The sequence below is a fragment of the Melanerpes formicivorus genome, unplaced genomic scaffold (genome assembly GCF_026170545.1).
Source record: "Melanerpes formicivorus ecotype bairdi unplaced genomic scaffold, bMelFor1.0.p_v2 SCAF_109, whole genome shotgun sequence".
NCBI lineage: Eukaryota > Metazoa > Chordata > Aves > Piciformes > Picidae > Melanerpes > Melanerpes formicivorus.
Genome location: NW_027142461.1, coordinates 1,141,701 through 1,161,188, shown reverse-complemented (window position 1 = coordinate 1,161,188; position 19,488 = coordinate 1,141,701). Strand labels below are relative to the sequence as shown.

General features: G+C 46.3%; 1 protein-coding gene across 1 annotated transcript in view; it reads left to right on the top strand.

The window, feature by feature from the left end:
- Window positions 1-19,488, top strand: part of NEDD9 (neural precursor cell expressed, developmentally down-regulated 9) — a 52,016-nt gene that overhangs the window by 12,813 nt on the left and 19,715 nt on the right. The window contains exon 2 of the mRNA XM_068166858.1: window positions 7,817-8,257. Within this exon, the coding sequence (XP_068022959.1) occupies window positions 7,817-8,257 (441 nt within the window). The remainder of the gene's footprint in view (window positions 1-7,816; window positions 8,258-19,488) is intronic.

Genomic DNA, 19,488 nt, shown 5'->3' with positions numbered 1-19,488 from the left:
ACAGCCAGAAATAGAAAAGGAGGTGTACTCAGAAGGCAAAACAGCACAAACTTCCCTCTCTTCCACCAGTACTGCTTGTAGTCAAGCTGTTTATCTCAGAATAAAACTCAATTTTTACAGGGTTTTTAGACCAGGCCTTCAGCCCCACAGGCAACTCATTACTGCTAGCCCTGCTGCAGCTGTGCAAGGGTATCCTAATGCTTAAGCTTACTTTGGAACCTTAAAGACAAGGGAATCTGTAGTAAAAAGATTACATGGTGGGTAATTAAAAGTGATCCAACCAAAATGAAGCTACTGCTTTGTGCATAGACACTCCTTTGGGGTCCCCCCCCACCTTTCCTTCCTTTGTTCCTCTCTTCCTTCCTTCTCCTAAGCTAGCTATACATAGAAGCAACTTGGCCTTTTAAGATACAGTCTGTCCCAAAACAGTAAAGCAAAAAAGGGGTCCCACCCTTTTTCAATTGAAGGCAGAGGTGATTTCCCTAGCTCTGTTTGCACATAAACAGTGCTTCTTACAAAGCAGGACACAACCACACGCCCCACCAGCCAGGCACAGAGCAGGGATCAGTATCCACAGGTCTGTGCATTCTGGGACATCCTTGTATTGCACCTCTGAGGGAAGCAAGTGAAATTCTTCAAGCTTACAGTTGGCTGAACCTTTTCCTCATGGGTTCATTCATTGAAGAGCTGACTGAGGAGTCAAGTCCACAACCCTGTGCTAAGAGCTTGGCACTGCAACACTCAGCCCTTAAAGAGTCCTTTGTATTTAATCTCAGAGCATGTAATTTATTATTCCTCTGTTTGCTTCCATGGCTGTGGGCACCTCACACACTCTTGGTACTCACGTCACTGGATGTGTTTACTCTAACAGAAAGGGTAGATGTTTCCATGGCTCTCTTTAACTCTTGCCTCTTTCTGCCACTCAGCTTCATCCACAACCAACCTTTTCATCCTCCAAACCACAGTATGCAGAAGTCTGTCAGTTCCCTTCGCTGCAGGGAAAGCCAACCAAACCAGATCACACTCTTCCAAGTGTCTTTATTCAGACATCTTAACCATAGTTGCAGAAGCCTAACGAAAGAGTGGACACCTTTCACTTCAGCTAAGAATAGAATAGAATAGAATAGAATAGAATAGAATAGAATAGAATAGAATAGAATAGAATAGAATAGACCAGACCAGGTTGGAAGAGACCTTCAAGATCATCGTGTCCAACCTATCATCCAACACCACCCAACCAACTAAGCCATGCAACCAAACACCCTATCAAGACTCCTCCTGAACACCTCAATACCTAAAGGGTGGCAGTCAAGAGGATGGGACCAGACTCTTTTCAGTGGTGCCCAGCAACAGGACAGAGAGCAAAAGGCACAAACTGGAATGCAGGAGGTACCACCTAAACATAAAGAAAAAATTCTTTCCTGTGAGGGTGATGGAGCAGGCTGCCCAGGGAGGCTGTGGAGTCTCCTTCTCTGGAGAGATTCCAAAGCAGCCTGGATGTGATCCTGGGCAACCTGCTGTGGGTGACCCTGCTTTAGCAGAGGAGTTGGACTAGATGATCCCCAGAGGTCCCTTCCAACCCACAACATTCTGTGATTTTTCTGACTGTTATATAACAGACCTCATTGATCCATCTGAATCTGGCCTGCTAATTCCTTCAGCACCAGAGAAGAGGAATGGTTTGCAGAGTCTTTTTTTCCTTCAAGCTCTGCAAGTAGAACAGTGGACAGCTTTTAGGGCAGCAGCAGCTTTAGCTGTCAGTCAGCTTTTACTAGGACATGCATCCTGGATGCAAAAGGGAGGGAAAAATCTGAGGTGTGCCAAGAATACAAAGTGCACCTGTCTGGGGTTTAGCTAATAGACTCACAACTGGCATTAAAAGAAAATTGACATAGAAGTTTCAAATCCCAGGTTCACTTTACCTAGAGGCAGCTTGAAAGCTTTACTTTTGTCTCGACCAGTGCAGAAAGTTGGGTCCACAGGCACTGTAATCTGCATTTAATCCTGAGAGTATCCATTTCAGTTTTATTTCAGGCAGAGTTTCTGACACAAGGCATCAATGAAGTCTGCTGAGCTTTTTCTTGCAGCACGTTCCAGCTGCAATCCCCAGGCAGCAGTCATTAGGGTCAGGCTCTCTTTCACTTTGACCTGATGATGGCTGGGATAGTACTTTATTTAACATGAGACTGAAAAACTTCCTTTTTTTAGTGATTTAACAGAAAATGCTTTCTACTCCACTCAAGAGCCCGAGGTTAAGAGGAATTCAATCTTCTTGAGAACAAATGTGTTGGGTTTTGTTTTGTTTTGTCTGTACAGAGTATTAACATAGTGAGGGCCTGACCCTGGCTTTGACTTCCAAACATTCCAGTATTGCTAGCAAGGCTTGAGGATACAGAAGCTGAACTGAGTCTTTACAGTCAACCCTTAGCTGTAGAGAAGCACTCTTTAATTGTAGTAGGAGGGAGGGTTTAGGTTGGATATTAGGAAGAATGTCTTCCCTAAAAGGGTTGTCAAACCCCAGAACAGGCTGCCAGGGGCACTGGTAGAGTCCCCATCCCTGGAGAGATTGAAAAGCTGTGTAGATGTGATGCTGAGGGACATGGATTAGAGGTTACCTAGCAATGCTGAGTTAACAGTTGGACTTGATGATCTTAATGTTGTCTTTGACTAAAACAATCCTGTGGGAGAATGGAGCTGTGTATGAACCACAGGTACATCCAGATTTTGAGGAGAGCCTCACTGCTCTTGCCATGTAGTTACTGCAGAGGTGTTCCATCCCTCTGATCATTTCTGTGGCCTCCTCTGGACCCACTCCAATCTGTTGCCCTCCTTTTTCTTTTCCTCTTTGTATTAGAAATATAAAAGGCCTTCTGTGCAACTTGCCAGTTGTGAAAACAAGCTTCAGGACAAGGGTAACAAGGGCTTTCATCATCCCTTCCTCTGTTGCCATTTTTTGTTAGGAGATGGCCAAGGTTTTGGGTGGGTTTTTTTTAGTACATAGTCATACAGAAAGGTCACTGCTGTGCCTTTGCCTTTTTGTGTCAGATGTTAGTGCTTATTTGGTGTCTGTTTCACAGGCAGATGAGTGACAGATTCATGCCTCTCAGGGCAAGGCCAATTAATTGCAGATAACCCTCCCATCTGTAAGCTGATGAGACCAATGAGTCTTGTGAGATGTGGGCTGTGATGCTCACAGCATCCAAAGAATCATTCTGATTTGCCAGATCAGTCAAGGTGAAACCCACAAGTGTTGAGGGGTGTCTTTGATCAAGACTTCTTTGTGTGTGGAAGGGTAGAGTCTACAATCTTGATCACCACAGCAGGTTAAAGCAGCTGTGGGGTTTTCAAAAGCTCTCCTGATGACCTTCTGTGGTGAAAGTTTCAGTTTTCTCAGGAGTGACTGCTGACTAATAAAAGCAACTTTGACACTGTTCCTGGAGCTCAGATTGAGAAATCCTGTGAAGGAAGAATGAAGTCAGGGAAACACTCAAAACCCAGAAGCTTTCCTTAGCAGGCACAGTGCTTATGTTGCTGGCAATAAACAACAGGCTTAATGTTTCTGGTCCCAGTGCTTATTTGGAGAAATATTTTGCCTGTTCCACTGCTCCATCAGTGACTGATGCTGGTGGCATGGCTCTGGGCTATTTAAAAGGCCTTGGGGAAATTGCTGTGAAGCAAGTGGCAACCAATTAGTGTAATTCCCATACTGGTGCCTGACTTAACACTGACAAGGAGAATCTGAAGCTGTGTTTGCAGCAAAGAAGTTCTTGAAGCACATCCAGAAAGTATTAACATGCTGCATGCCAGGTGGTGAGAAGGTCACTGGGACAGAGATAATGAGCAACTGGGGAAAAAAAATTCACATGGGAATTTTTATCTGCTCTAATTCTACCACCATTCCAGCTTTGTTCTGAGAACTGCTTTGCTGTAAAAGCTAATCAGGCTTTTCAAATACCTTTAATCACCAAAGTATAGAAGAATAAGCATTTATCATTGATTTAGCCTGCTTGTTTTGTGCCCCTCTGTAATCTTCCTCTTTCTTTAAACAGCATTCTCTGTGAAAGCCTCCTTTAAATAGTTGCAGAGGCTGAGCTAGTCATGCCAGTGGATTTTTCTTGTGAAAGACAGAAATGCAGAGAGACAAGAGATTAGGTTTAATATTCAGCCTAGGCAGGAGCTTTTCTTTTCTGAGCTCGCTGGACTCAGCTGAGCAGCCAGGTCTGCATGGCAAGAGCACAGATGTAGTGTTCAAGAAGAGAGCTCTGGTTTTTGGCCATGCTAAAGAATAGTTTCACAGTTCTGCCAAGGCATGGACAAAACTGCTCTCTGCCTTGTCACTGTTCCCTGCTTTATCACTTGCTCCCTGCTTTATCTCTGTTCACATTTCTTAGTGCTGTTGACTGATGAGCTGAGTAGATGTACATCAGAGAGAATGGTGGCCCCCAGCACTGCTGTTTACAGGGGAGTTCAAAATGGCAGTCCTGCTTTCCCAAGCCAAAGCTTAATTTATACTGACCTCACTAATGATGCTGATGAAAGGCAAAGCCAGTGCTTCTCATACATTTGAAAGCTGATACCCCATTCAGAGGAGAGAAAACTGATCTCATGCACCCCATTTCAACAGTGGGTGTCTTGGGAAAAGCATCTTCAACCTTTTACATGACATCTGAGCTTGCCCTTTACACATCCACCAGTAAGCCCTTCATACAACCTCCTGACTGTATGCTACACAGAGGAAAAGCTGAGCTGAGCAAGGTCAAATGGAAGTCTGCTGCCTTAATGAAGCACAGAGATGATGGGAGAACATGAGTGTGTGTTGATATAACAAGTAGAGGATAAAAAAAGATGTAACAAGTAGAGGATAAAAACCCCCCAAAAACAATCCAAACCTATTTTGCTGTGTCCAAGGAGGAGGAGAACTATGACAGATAAACCCACTAAATGGTACTTGACACTATCCCTTTAACAGAGGGAAGATAACTCTCCAAGACAGCTGCATATCCTATCTTATGGTGGATTAGCACCATTTCAGCTTTTGCACTGCATCCAAATACTTCAGCTGGAGTGCTCCTGATCCAGGACTCTGTGTATTTTTTCAAGGGCTTACAATTAGTTTGTCACAGTCTCTGCTGACCGTCTTCACCAAAAAGCAGCCAGCCAGGCAGGCATGGAGCAGTTGTTGCCAACCATTTGGAAATACCACCAGAGCCAAGAAATGAAGTGTTCATGGCTTTTGTAAGGGGTCCAAGAATGTCAGTACAGACAGCCTGCCTACTTTCCATTGAATACCTAAGCTTGGCCGGTTATTTGGAACTGGATGTGCCTGCAAAGAAAGAGGGAAGGGAGCTGGTCCAGTCCAAGAGAGGAGATGTCACTTGTTAGTAACACTTCTATACCTCTCAGACCACAATCTTACATCAACTTGGAGTTGGTTTAAAACTTCTCAGCAGAGGTACTGCTGGGCAGCATAGCCACAACAAAGTGGAGGTCAGAGCATGCAGCAAAGCCTGCCTGAAGCAACCGACAAATGCTTGGGAGTAGACCTGTGTGAAGATGCCTTTAGTAATGTTGCTGGTCCAATTGGTACAGTCATAGTATGGTTTGGATTGGAAAGGACCTTTAAAGCTCATCTAGTCCAACCCCCCTGCAGTAAGCAGGAATGTCTTCAACTAGATCAGGTTGTTCAGAGCCCTGTCCAACCTGACTGGGAATGTTTCCAGAGACAGAACATCTGCCACCTTTCTGGGCAACCATGCCAGTGCTCCACCACACTCAGTGTAAAAAATGTCTTCCTTACATCTGGCTAAACCTCCCCTCTTTTAGTTTAAAACCATCACCCCTTTTCCTGTCACAACAGGCCTTTTTCAAGTCTCCCTCCATCTTTCTCATAGGTTCCCTTTGAGTACTGAAAGCTCACAATAAGGTCTCCCTGGAGCCTTCTCTCCTTAAGACTGAACAACTCCAACTCTCTCAGTCAAGCAAAATGCATATAAGAAAGCTTCAACTATTTTGACAAAGGTCAAAGACACTTCTTGGCCACCTTAGACTCCTTCCAAGTTACATATAGATACACTTTGTAGTAATGTTTGGCACCTAACCTTTTATGTTCTTTAGCATAAAGGACAGGTCCACAGACTGGTGCAGCTTTCCACCATGGCAAAGGCATGACACCAGCTGGGGTCACTGGGCACGTTACTTCTTACATAATGCCCTCTTGATCTTTCTGCAGAGTGGGACCTTGCCCTTTCAGGATGGTTTAGTTTTGGTGAGAGTGGTTCTGAAGCAGCTTTTTACCAGTTCAGCCTGTGCTGTGCTGCACTGTGCCACCAAGGAGGAATGAGAAGGCACAGAGCTACATGCCAACGTGAGCACTGCAGCTGACAACATGTGACATTTAGTCAATTTGTATTTTAGGGCAGTTTTTCTCCCCAGGTGGTCTACAGATCCCTGGCTTTAAAGAGGAGCTCAGACAAGCCAGCACGCTGCCTTTACACTAATGGGCTCTGCACCTCCAGTGGAAAGTCTTTTGGGACCCTGCAAAAGTAAACATGTTTGGAAGCAACTGCTCAGGGTTGTGTCCCTGAGAGTCTTGGTCAAGTTCTCTTTTGAATGTCAGCCAGCTGTAGCAGTACACAGAGTGTGTTTATAGGGAAATTGTCATCAAGAGATGAAGGTACAAGTCCCCATTTGCAGGAAGATCTGAAATCTCAATGCCAAGAACAGAACCTTCCTGGCTGTTCAGGTGGACAGACCACATAAAGAGCTTCTATCTAACCTATTCCAAGCACTGATATAGGCTGGGCAGTGACTGGCTTGAGAGCAGCCCTGAAGAAAAGGATTTGGGGGTGCTGTTGGATGAGAAGCTCAACATGAGCCACCAGTGTGCACCTGCAGCCCAGAAAGCCAATCAGATCCTGGGCTGCATCAAGAGAAGCATAGCCAGCAAGTCGAGGGAGGTGATTCTCCCCCTCTACTCCACTCTGGTGAGACCCCACCTAGAGCACTGTGTCTGGTTCTGGAGCCCCTATTGCAGGAAGAATCTGGAGATGCTGGAACCTGTGTCCAGAGAAGGGCCACGAGGATGATCAGAGGGCTGGAGCACCTCTCCTGTGAGGACAGACTGTGGGATTTGGGGCTGTTCAGTCTGGAGAAGAGGGCTCTGAGGAACCCTTCCAGTAGCTGAAGAGGGGGCCTACAAGAAAGCTGGGGAGGGACTTTTGAGGGTGTCAGGTAGTGATAGGACTAGGGGGAATGGAACAAAAATAGAAATGGACAGATCCAGATTGGATGTTAGGAAGAAGTTCTTCCCCATGAGGGTGGTGAGACACTGGAACAGGTTGCCCAGGGAGATGGTAAAAGCTCCATCCCTGGAGCTTTTTAAGGCCAGGCTGGATGTGGCTCTGAGCAACCTGCTCTAGTGTGAGGTGTCCCTGGTCATGGCAGGGGAGTTGGAACTGGATGATCCTTGAGGTCCCTTCCAACCCTAACAACTCTGTGATTCTATGATTCTATTACTACTGGAAACGTTCTCACCAGCAGTGTTGCTAGTGCACAAGTCTCTCCTTTCTCCAGTGTGAGACAGAGGATAGGTTGGACTTGATGATCTCAAAGGTCTTTTCCAACCTGTTTAGTTCCATTCCATTCCATTCTATTCCATTCCATTCCATTCTATTCCATTCCATTCCATTCCATTCCATTCCATCCATGCTGTTTTTTCAAGTGCAGTTCTTACTTCTCTCCACAGAGAAGGTGCTCAAAGTTGGGGAAGAATTCCAGCCTGTGCTCATTTGTTTTTCCTGCCCTCCTTCTTCCACAGAATCTTATGGCCAGAGCCCTGTACGACAACGTCCCCGAGTGTGCAGAAGAGTTGGCCTTCCGCAAAGGAGACATCCTGACAGTGATAGAGCAGAACACCGAGGGCCTGGAAGGGTGGTGGCTGTGCTCCCTGCACGGCAGGCAAGGCATCGTTCCAGGCAACCGCGTCAAACTCCTGATAGGTCCGGTGGTACAGGACGGTCCTCCCGGCCAGGACATATCCAGTTCAGGACTGATGCCTCAGTCCTTCAACCAACAAAAGATCTACCAAGTGCCAAGCTCACATGCCTCAGCACGGGACCCTGTCTACCAAGTGCCTCCTTCCCACGTGAATCAGGGAATTTACCAAATACCCACTGGGCATGGACTCGGGGGACAGGATATCTACCAGGTGCCACCCTCCATGCAGCGACCGATTGACGGCCCAGGCCTGACTAACAAGGTGAGTGCAGATGCCTTCATGCCATAGCTCCAAAGCAGGTAACTTATGCTGACCACCAGTAAAGTGACTAATGTCTACTGATAGCCTCAGATATAGGAAAAATATATATATATATATATATATATATATATATATATATATATATATATATATATACACACACACACATAAGCTCTCAGGGGAGACCTTACTGCTGTCTACAGCTACCTGAAGGGTGGTTGTAGCCAGGAGGGGGTTGGTCTCTTCTCCCAGGCAACCAGCACCAGAACAAGAGGACACAGTCTCAAGCTGCACCAGGGGAGGTTTAGGCTCGAGGTGAGGAGAAAGTTCTTCATTGAGAGAGTTTTTGGCCATTGGAATGTGCTGCCCAGGGAGGTGGTGGAGTCACCGTCCCTGGAGGTGCTCAAGAGGGGATTGGACATGGCACTTGGTGCCATGGTTTAGTAGTCATGAGGTCTTGGGTGACAGGTTGGACTTGATGATCTTTGAGGTAATTTCCAACCTTGTTGATTCTATGATTCTATCTATATTTCTATCTATACAAAAGTTACAGCAGTAGCCTTACTGCTGTGGGAGAAAGAGGAAGGCCCAGTTCTTAATAGCTTCCTTCATTCACAACTCAGATACCTAGTAGAACTCTTTTTGGAGCTGTGCTACTGCAGCTGCTGAAGGTGAGGGGGAATTTGTGATCTTGTATCCCCTGTGGCTCCCCAGGGAGGCTGAAGCACATCTGGCCTACAGCACTCTTGCATTATATGCTCAAAAGAGAGCTGCTGCCATGAGATTACCTCTCACACAAATTAATGAGCAATTACATCATCTGCCCAAGTAATTTTTTGTTTAATTAAAAATGATGTACTGCCTTGCTGGAGGAGTTCCAGTGGGTCTAAACTACAAAGAGAAAGCAGTGATTGATGAGACAAGAGCCATACCTGGAAGAGTGAGGATGATGATAATGAGGGTTACTTTAATACAGATCCTAAAGTTTATAAGGGTGCATTTGATGTTTAGCTACAGCTAAATTTCTTGATTGAAACTGGAAGCTGCAGCAGCCAAGAGCTCCTAAGGCTCCAGGGAGAGGCACTGTGGATCCCACCTTACTCCCGCTGTCCCTCTCAAGCTCCCCTCCTAGCATTCCCTCATTTTACATTCACAGGGTACCTGCCAGGTATGCTGGTGGCACACAGTGTCAGGTAACTGGTGGTGCACAGTGCCTTGGTGGTTGAAAAGGGTGAATCACTCTTTCAGGGAGAAAGGACATTCTCCTGGTCTTCCAGACCCTTTATTGCCAAGCCAAAAAGGAAGTTTCTAGAGTCCCTCCATTCCAGCTCAACAGCTTGTAGCATCCTCCTTACCCCTAGAGCTTAAAGCACAGTACACTGCATGTTCAGGAGGAGACTTGATAGGGTGCTTGGTTGCATGGTTTAGTTGATTAGGTGGTGTTGGATGATAGGTTGGACACGATGATCTTGAAGGTCTCTTCCAACCTGGTCTGGTCTGGTCTGGTCTATTCTATTCTATTGAATCCAAGTTCTGTGAGCAGATGATGCCTATATCAAGAAGTTCCTGATTGGTTTAAATTTCCATCTGCTAATTCAGATGGGCAAGACAATCTGCTTCAGGTTATTCCCCCACCACACTCCCAGCTAAGCCTTGTTTCATATCAGGCATCTTCTAATGATTGTATTTCCTTGTTATAAAGTAGTTTTCCTTTGTAAGAAGAAATTATTGGTTTTTCCTTCTGAGCAAGAGAAAAAGATCTGTGAATCATTCCAAGTCAAGTTATGAAGAGGCTGCTTTCCTCAACTTTTCCACAATTGTGCTTAGCAGGATGTGCAGGAAGATAAAAATGAGACAATTGCACTTGCAAAGAGATAGAAACTTTGTTGGAGCAATTGGGTTTTCTTGAGAAATCTCACCTCTTTTCCTCTCCTTTTTTTCCTTTCCCTACAGACTAGATATAGTGAAATGTTTTTCAGGGGCAGTACAGTTTCCCTGTCCACAGCAGCATTTAGGTGTCCTCCAAGGTGGTTATTGAGTACCTAGCAAATAGCCCATTGATGGGACAAGACAGAAGAGATCATATTTTAGCGTATGTCACGGAATCACAGCATGACAACAGTTGGAAGGGACCTCTGGACATCAGCTAGTCCAACCTCTCTCTCCTAAAGCAGGGTGTGGCAGTTTCAGGCTATGCCTTTAAAAGTTAGCTGCAGCAAGTATAGTGTGGCCTGCAGGAGCAGGGAAGTCATTGTGCCCCTGTACTCTGCACTGGTTAGGCCACACCTTGAGTCCTGTGTCCAGTTCTGGGCCCCTCAGTTTAAGAAGGACATTGAGACTCTTGAACATGTCCAGAGAAGGGCAACGAGGCTGGGGAGAGGCCTTGAACACAAGCCCTATGAGGAGAGACTGAGGGAGCTGGGGTTGCTTAGCCTGGAGAAGAGGAGGCTCAGGGGAGACCTTATTGCTGTCTACAACTACCTGAAGGGAGGTTGGAGCCAGGGGGGGTCTCTTCTCCCAGGCAATCAGCACCAGAACAAGAGGACACAGTCTCAAGCTGTGCCAGGGGAAGTTTAGGCTGGAGGTGAGGAGAAAAGTTCTTCACTAAGAGTTGTTGACCGTTGGAATGTGCTGCCCAGGGAGCTGGTGGAGTCACCATCCCTGGAGGTGTTCAAGAGGGGTTTGAATGTGGCAGTTGGTGCCATGGTTTAGTCATGAGGTCTGTGGTGACAGGTTGACTTGATGGTCTTTGAGGTCTCTTCCAACCTTGGTGATTCTGTGATTTTCAAGCAGAAGAGTGAAGATGTATAAACAAATCCACAGCTGGGAGTAAAACGGAAACCAAGAGATTATTCTAAACTAATCTCATTGGTCAGATGTGTGGGATGTATTCTAACCATCTCACTTCTTCCTTCATTCCTTTCTCTCTTTTCTGGCTGTTGAGGCTCCTTTCAGCTCTGCTCAGCTGGGAAGACCTTATCAGCCTAACCTTGAGATAAGAGCACTAACTCTCTAACATCTCTTTCTCTTTTCTTCTAATTAAACAGAGGGAAGGGGGGAGGGAAGAGTTTAAGGGGGAAGCAGGGCAGATTCCCCTGTTCAGGGAGGTTTCCATGCTGTTCTTCTGACTGCAAGTACCTGTATAATATTGTAAATACTGTGTATTTGTACATATTCATTGCATTCCATTGTGGAGTGTAGTTTTGCTTGTAAATACAGCTTCCATTTGCTTTCCTGACTGAGTGAGCAGAGTTTCTTGTTAACGCGGTGGTAGATTCTAAACCATTACACAGGGTCACCCGGAGCAGGCTGCCCAGAATTAGTGTCCAGGTGGGTTTGAAATCCCTCCAGAGGTGGACACTCTACAACCTCTCTGGGCAGCCAGCACCAGCACTGTGCAGAGAATGGAATGTTATGGAATGGAATGGAATGGAATGGAATGGAATGGAATGGACCAGGTTGGAAGAGACCTTCAAGATCATCACGTCCAACCTATCATCCAACCCACCCAATCAACTAACCATGGCACCAAGCACCCCATCAAGTCTCCTCCTAAACACCTCCAATGATGGTGACTCCACCACCTCCCCGGGCAGCCCATTCCAATGGGCAATCACTCTCTCCTCAGCCTGCTGCCTTGGGCCACAGGAGATGCACCATACTATAGAGCTGCACTCAGGTCTGTTGGGAAGCTCAAGATATTAGCTTGGAATAAGTGCTCTGCACTTCAGTTTTAGGACCTGATCTGCCTAAGTGCAAACTTCTTGTTGAGATGCAAAAAATCAATAGCACTAAAGCACTTTTCTCCATGTTTCTGCCTAGAAATTGCTCAACAAGCTTGACCATGCATTTTTCTGAACCCCAGTCACCTTCTTTGGAAAATTAAGACCATTTCTTTGGCTGACTTCGAACTCAGTAAATTCCTTGTAACCTGTGAGAGCTGAGCTGTGCTGCACGAAACCCATTGACTTTGCCTCCATCTGCAGAATGCAGTAAACACACATTTATCATAGTGTCATAGTATCAGTCAGGGTTGGAAGGGACCACAAGGATCATCCAGTTCCAACACCCCTGTCATGGGCAGGGACACCCCACACTAGATCAGAGCCTCATCCAGCCTGCTCTTAAACACCTCCAGGGACGGGCCCTCAACCACCTCCCTGGACAACCCATTCCAGGGCTTCACCACTCTCATGGTCAAGAACTTCCTCCTCACATCCAGCCTGAATCTCCCCACCTCCAGCTTCATTCCATTCCCCCTAGTCCTATCACTACCTGAGATCCTGAGCAGTCCCTCCCCAGCCTTCCTGTAGGCCCCCTTCAGATACTGGAAGGCCACAATTAGATCACCTCGGAGCCTTCTCTTCTGCAGACTGAACAGCCCCAACTCCTTCAGTCTGTCCTCATAGGAGAGGTGCTCCAGCCCTCTGATCATCCTCGTGGCCCTTCTCTGGACACCTTCCAGCACCTCCATATCCGTCTTGTAATAGGGGCTCCAGAACTGGAGGCAGTACTCCAGGTGGGGTCTCACCAGAGCTGAGTAGAGGGGGAGGATCACCTCCCTCGACCTGCTGGCCACACTTCTCCTGAGGCAGCCCAGGATGTGATTTATAAAGCATTTTACCCGCAGCAAAGTGGCTACTAACCTGTTCAGAACGAAGCAATTCATCTTACGTAGGATAATATCACTTTAAGCCTGACTTTAAATGTCTTTATCCTAAGAACCCCCAGTGCCACTGTGTGCTCGTAGCAGGCTTGCTAGCCAGCAAACTTTAGGGCAGTGTCCTGCTTTGATCAGAGGCAGTCCCTCGGAATTGCTCGGCTCTACGTTAAAAAGAGCCCACTGGGGCTGAAGCCGTGGTAGATAGGAGAGAACGGGAGGGCTGTAGGAGTCTAGGGTAAAACTATTTCAATCTTTATCCTCCTTACTTGGCAAAACAGCTTTTTACTGTTACAGCTGCAACTGTCTGCTAATGCCTTTGTGAAAGAAAAGCTAATTAAGGGGAAGCACTTTAGCACTTGCCTCCTTTGTCCGAGAAAACAGCCTGTCCTCCTCCAAATCCTCTTCCTCTGGGGATCTGTAAAAGCAGCCAGTATTAAGGAAATCTGGAAATCCTTGAAGGTTTGATGTGGGGAATCTTTGCTTTGACTTTTCAAATGATGAAGCTCTTTTCTCGGAGTTGTAACACCTGCCCCAAAGGCTCGAGTGAGCCACTCTGCTTTCTTCCATCAGCAGAAACAGCTGCTTTGCAAGCCCTGCACTTTGGCAGCTTTGAGGACATGGGAGAGAGGTGCTGAGGTCGTTCTATACATAAACCTTCTGCCTTTCCACAGCAGTAGCTAGAGCAGACTGTATCCATGAGAAACCATTCAAAGCAGGACCAGCAGAAGTTTCTCTCCTATCCACTCCTGCACACATTTTCCCCTTTTCTTTGTGCAAATGTGTGGTTTGGCTGCCATACAAGTTTTACAGGCACAGCTTAGGAACTGCTGTCAGGCAGGAATTGTCTAGCCTCAAGCAACAGTAAATCAACAGCAGGCATGTAATAAAGCTGTGCTGAGGTAACTGCATCTCCTTCACCAGAAAGGTGAAGCAACTCAAAAAGGAGTCCTGAGGCAGGTAATTACAATGATGGGTCGATTCTAGCCAAGTTAGTTGTTGACAAGAGAGCTGTATCAGCTCCTTCTATCAAATAAAAATACCACCTTCTAAAACTCACCCTACAAATGACAGAGATAATGAGAGAGGGTTTAAAATTAGCCTTGGTTAGCCCCAGGTTTTTATAGCTGTGCTACAAGATTAGTCACAAAGCAGCTACACCCTTAAGTGCTGTGAGGAGCAGAAAGATACAAAAGCTGTATTTTAGAATTCCTTCTTTTTGTGATCTGCCTTCAAACTCAACACTTTTGCTGCAAGCAGCAAAGAGAAGGGCCCTTCAGGCAAGTCTGACACTCAGGAAACCAGGGTTTTATCCTTGCCACAGGCTGCTGCATGGTCTTGAGTGGTGTGTTTGCACTTCAGCAATCTCATCTGCAAAATATGCAGGGCAATTATGAGGGAGCTCATTCTGCTTTGGGAACATCCTTTGGGAAAGGTGCTGTCAAAGCACAGTGTCTTTTGCATCTGTGATTAATCATTAGTTCACACATGAGCTTTATCAAGGGCAAGCTGCATGGTAAAAAAAAAAGTCACTACCATGATTTCAACATTTGTTTTTCTGGTCCAGTGTTTCTGCTAAGTAATCTGTTGTGCTGTCTCTGCCAGCCTGAAAATGGATCCAGGGCACTGTGCACCCACACACGTGCCCTTGATGCCTGCACTGGCCTGATACAGCTTGTCTCATTCAGAAGTTCCTCAATAAAGCTGTGTTTAGAGATCCAGCCCCTATGTCATTACATAGATCCCTTAGGAGCTGGTCCCACCCCGCTCTTAGGCTCACAGAATCACAGAGTAATTTGCCCCCCAAAAGTGTAGGAGAAACATTTTCTTGTGGAAAACAGTTCTGACAGATTCTGAAAGCTTTCTGCAGGAGCCAGTAGCTTTCAGGAGAACTTTTGAGCAAGGGAACTGTAATGGGTTGGGGCAAACCCCCTCCCCACCACGCGCAGAAATGACGACTCAGACAAACAGATTGCAAACGTGATGGAAAAGTTTAGAGAACAGTGAGTGTGTGCAGAGAACTAGAAACACAGTGACAAGAAGAACCCCAGAACAGACCCAGAGAGATCCCATCCCCACCTGAGGGTGCACCCAAAACCCCCAGGGCTCCTCCTTCCCTCCCCCACAGCTGGCCAGATCTGAGACTGCCCAACCCCCATGGCCTTGGGCCTAGCCAGGCCCATGGCCGGGAGCTCTCTCCCCCAGTTACCGGGTGGCAGAGAGGAAGGAAAGAGGAAGTGCCAGACCCCGCCGTGAAACTTATAGTGGTGCAAGGGATCATGGTATGAAATAACCTAATTTCCTGTGTCCACCCACTGGGCTGGACTTCTGGACACAGGAAACACCCCTGTAGCAGAGGGCACCCAGCCCAAACTACGACAGGAACTCAGAACAGTACGAGGCTGATGCACCACAGCTGTTGAACCAGGGAAGAGGCTGCACCATGGGGGTTGCCAGCCCCGAACTACAGCTCTCACAAAGCACAGACTAACTCAGGCAAGGACAACTTGGAACACATCAGCTTTTTCGTTTGTTGCTCTGTTTGAACTAGATCTTCACAGTTCAGGAGACACTGAGATTTATCCACCTTTTAGACCTGGATAAAGCAGAAGAGGGAAGGAACTCAAACAAAAATTCCCTGGCTTATTTCCAAGTATAAACATGTCCTTGACAGATCAAGAGTTTCACACCTCACCATCCTGCAGTCTCCACCTTTTCCATAGAATCATAGAATTGTCAGGGTTGGAAGCAACCTCAAGGATCATCTAGTTCCAACCCCCCTGCCTTGGGTAGGGACACCTCACACTAGAGCAGGTTGCTCAGAGCCACATCCAGCCTGGCCTTCAAAACCTCCAGGGATGAGGCTCCTAACCACCTCCCTGGGCAACCTGTTCCAGTGTCTCACCACCCTCATGGGGAAGAACTTCTTAACATTCTAGGTTTTTTCCATTCCCCCTAGTCCTATCATTACCTGACACCCTCAAAAGTCCTTCCCCAGCTTTCTTGTAGGCCCCCTTCAGCTACTGGAAGGCCACAATTAGGTCTCCTCAGAGCCGTCTCCAGGCTGAACAGCCCCAGCTCTCTCAGTCTATCATAGGAGAGGTGCTCCAGCCCTCTCAAGAGCTTGCTGCCTTCCTCCAGCAGGAGGTTTGGGTAAAAACACAGCTAAGGGAACAGACCTTGTTCTCTGGTCTTTATTTATGTTAGAGTCACATTGGTTGAATCCATGAGAAAGCAGAAACACCACCCCACAAGCAGCACCACCCTGAGGGTTCTGGCACAGGCTTCAGCAGCAGAAGCCAGTTAGCCACGTTACAATGTTTTTCCTCCCAATTAAGCAAGGACTGTCTTAGCTGGGAGGAAACAAACAGCTGCATAGAATGTTTGCTCCAGTAATAAGCCTGCCTTTACAGTATTATTTTTTCTTGCCTATTTGCACATTATGACATAAAACCCCACATATATTAAGCCTAGTCAAGAGCTGTGGCATATAGAGTGGCAGCAGCAAAGAACAGGAGCGCTATCGAGCCTTTTGTAGCTTGTTGGCAAAAGGTATTTACATTCCAGGATAGAATAACATCACTGTTTACCTCTAAGTCTGAAATACCACAGCTTCCTGTGATACAGTTTGTATTTAAGCAGCCCAGTCATTTGTTAGTCCCTCAACACAAGCATTGTGGTGCCCTCAACACACAAAGGACATAGACTTGATGGAGCGGGTCCAGAAGAGGGGTGGTTGGAACACCTCTGCTATGAAGACAGGCTGAGGGAGCTGGGGTTGTTCAGCCTGGAGAGAAGATTCTAGGGGGACCTAATAGAGGCCTTCCAGTACCTGAAGGGGGCCTACAAGAAGGCTGGAGAGGGACAAAGGCCTGCAGTGATAGGACAAGGGTTGCTGGTTTTAAATTAGAGAAGAGTAGACTTAGGTTGGATGTTAGGAACAAGTTCTTAACCATGAGGATAGTGGAACGCTGGGACAGGTGGGTCAGGGATGTAATTGAGACTCTGTCCTTGGAGATATTTAAGGTCAGGCTCAACAGGACTCTGAGCAGCCTGACCTGATGAAGAGTGTCCCTGTTCGCTGCAGGTCCCTTCCAACCCAAACCATTCTGTGACACTATGCTTCTATGACTCTGTGGATTCTCTTCTGCCTTCACATTACAAATTCCACTTCAGGGATTTGTATCCTTCCTGAAAAAAAATCCTGCTTCAGTGTTAGGAGTGCTGAATGCACAGCAAATTTGCTGCCTGCAGCAGGAAGAGCGACATGTACCTCCTCGGTGCTCTGCTTCACAGAGTGTGCTCTACAGGATGAAATTCTCAGAAACTGAATGCAAGCTCGATGGGAAGACCAGCACACAGCAGTTTCTTGAGGCAGAGGAGTTTTCACTTGTAACTTGCCACGTGACATTAACAGGAGAAATGTCATTTTACTGAGAAAAAGCCTGTGCAGCTAATCTACCCTCAGCGGTCCCCATGAAAACCACTGAGTGAAGAAACCCTCTTCCACAAGTCAGAGTAAGCAGTAGTTGGTCCCTGGTGTGGTTTGTAGAGATGTATTTTAAGCAAAAGAGTGACTGCATTTTATTAGGCTGAGCAAACGTATGAGCTCAACATCACTCCCTGCTTCTCCCTGAGCTCAAGGCTCTCTTTAATCAGTTCTATTTGCAGACCAGAGTCATGCTTTTCTTTCCCACCCCTCTAGTATCAGGGCGGGGGGAAAAAGCCCGTCCTGCAATCTCATCCAACAACAGAGGGCCTAGAGCACACAAACCTGCCTGCACAAGTGCAGGATCAACCCTTAGCTAAAAAATGAATAATAGTAAAAATACTTGGTGCCATGGTTTGGTTGATTAGATAGTGTAGGGTGATAGGTTGGACTCGATGAGCTTAAAGGCCTTTCCCAACCTGGTTAATTCTATTCTATTCTATTCTATTCTATTCTATTCTATTCTATTCTATTCTATTCTATTCTATTCTATTCTATTCTATTCTATTCTAACCTTATTACTCTCTACAACTACCTTAAGGGAGGTTGTAGACAGGCAGAGGTTGGTCTCTTCTCCCAGGCAGCCAGTACCAGAACAAGAGGACACAGTCTCAGGCTGCACCTGGGGAGGTTTAGGCTGGAGGTTAGGAGGAAGTTTTATGCAGAGAGAGTGATTGCCCATTGGAATGGGCTGCCCAGGGAGGTGGTGGAGTCACCATCACTGGAGGTGTTCAGGAGGAGACTTGATGGGGTGCTTGGTTGCATGGTTTAGTTGATTAGGTGGTGTTGGATGGTAGGTTGGACATGACGATCTTGAAGGTCTCTTCCAACCTGGTCTGGTCTGGTCTATTCTATTCTATTCTATCCTATTCTATTCTATTCTATTCTATTCTATTCTATTCTATTCTATTCTATTCTATTCTATTCTATTCTGTTCTATTCTATTCTATTCAAAATGGCATGAGATCCATTCCATTCCATTCCATTCCATTCCATTCCATTCCATTCCATTCCATTCCATTCCATTCCATTCCATTCCATTCCATTCCATTCCACAAGATTATGGGTATTCTTGGTGGTTAGAAACCTGACTGGCTAGAATCACAGAATGAAGTTGGTTGGAAGAGACCTCAAAGATCATCCAGTCCAACCCTAACCCTCGACTCAAGGACCAACACTAAACCATGTCCATAAGCTTGAACACCCCCAGGGATGGTGACTCTACCGCTGTCCTGGGCAGACCATTCCAATGTTCGATAACCCTTTCAGTGAAGAAAGCTTTCCCCCAGAAGAAGCTCTTAGAATAGAATCTAAGTGACATTAATGTAGTTAACTTCTTTGGAGGTAGAAACCTTCCATAAGACAGTTCATCCCTTCTCCTTCAGAGACTGTAACCTGTCTCCATTGGGTCTCAGCATCACAGTAACTTTTTGTGCACAATCATTCCTGACTGAGTCCTGGTGTAATTATTAAATGGATGCAACAGACAATTTAGGATGGAGTTTATAGCTGCTTAGAAGGTGTCTATGCCTTCCACAGACCTGCCAAAGCAAGCTGTGCTAATCTAAATACCAGTTCACAGGAGCACCCGTCTCTATGGCTGCCTTGAGAAACCCAGTCCTGAATGGAGCCAGACTGCAGCTTGGGAGCCAGAAAACCTTTACAAATCAAATTCAGTTGAGTTGCTTCCCGACGGAAAGTTTTCTTTGCCTGCTTCTCTCAGAGCAAAATGGTTCCCAACCTGAGTGATTTAGGGGCCCTTCTGTTGAGTCTGCCCAAGCGTCCCTCCGACAGCACTCTTGTGGAATTCAAACTCTTTGGCAGTGTTTCATCTCAATTATTATTTTTGCTCACTGGGAAAAGCCAGTCCACCAAAACTGAAACTGGTGACAGGGAAAGATCTGTTCTGAGAAATGTCTTAAAGGAAGAAAGAAAATATTTTAAGGGAAACAAGAAGTCATGGAAATACCCTACTTCAGCAATTCCCAAATGAAGCTTCCCTCCCAACCTTCCATCCAGAAATTCAATATAGGAGGGAAGGAAAAACAGAAACAAGATGAATCTCCTCTAGAGCATTGGAAG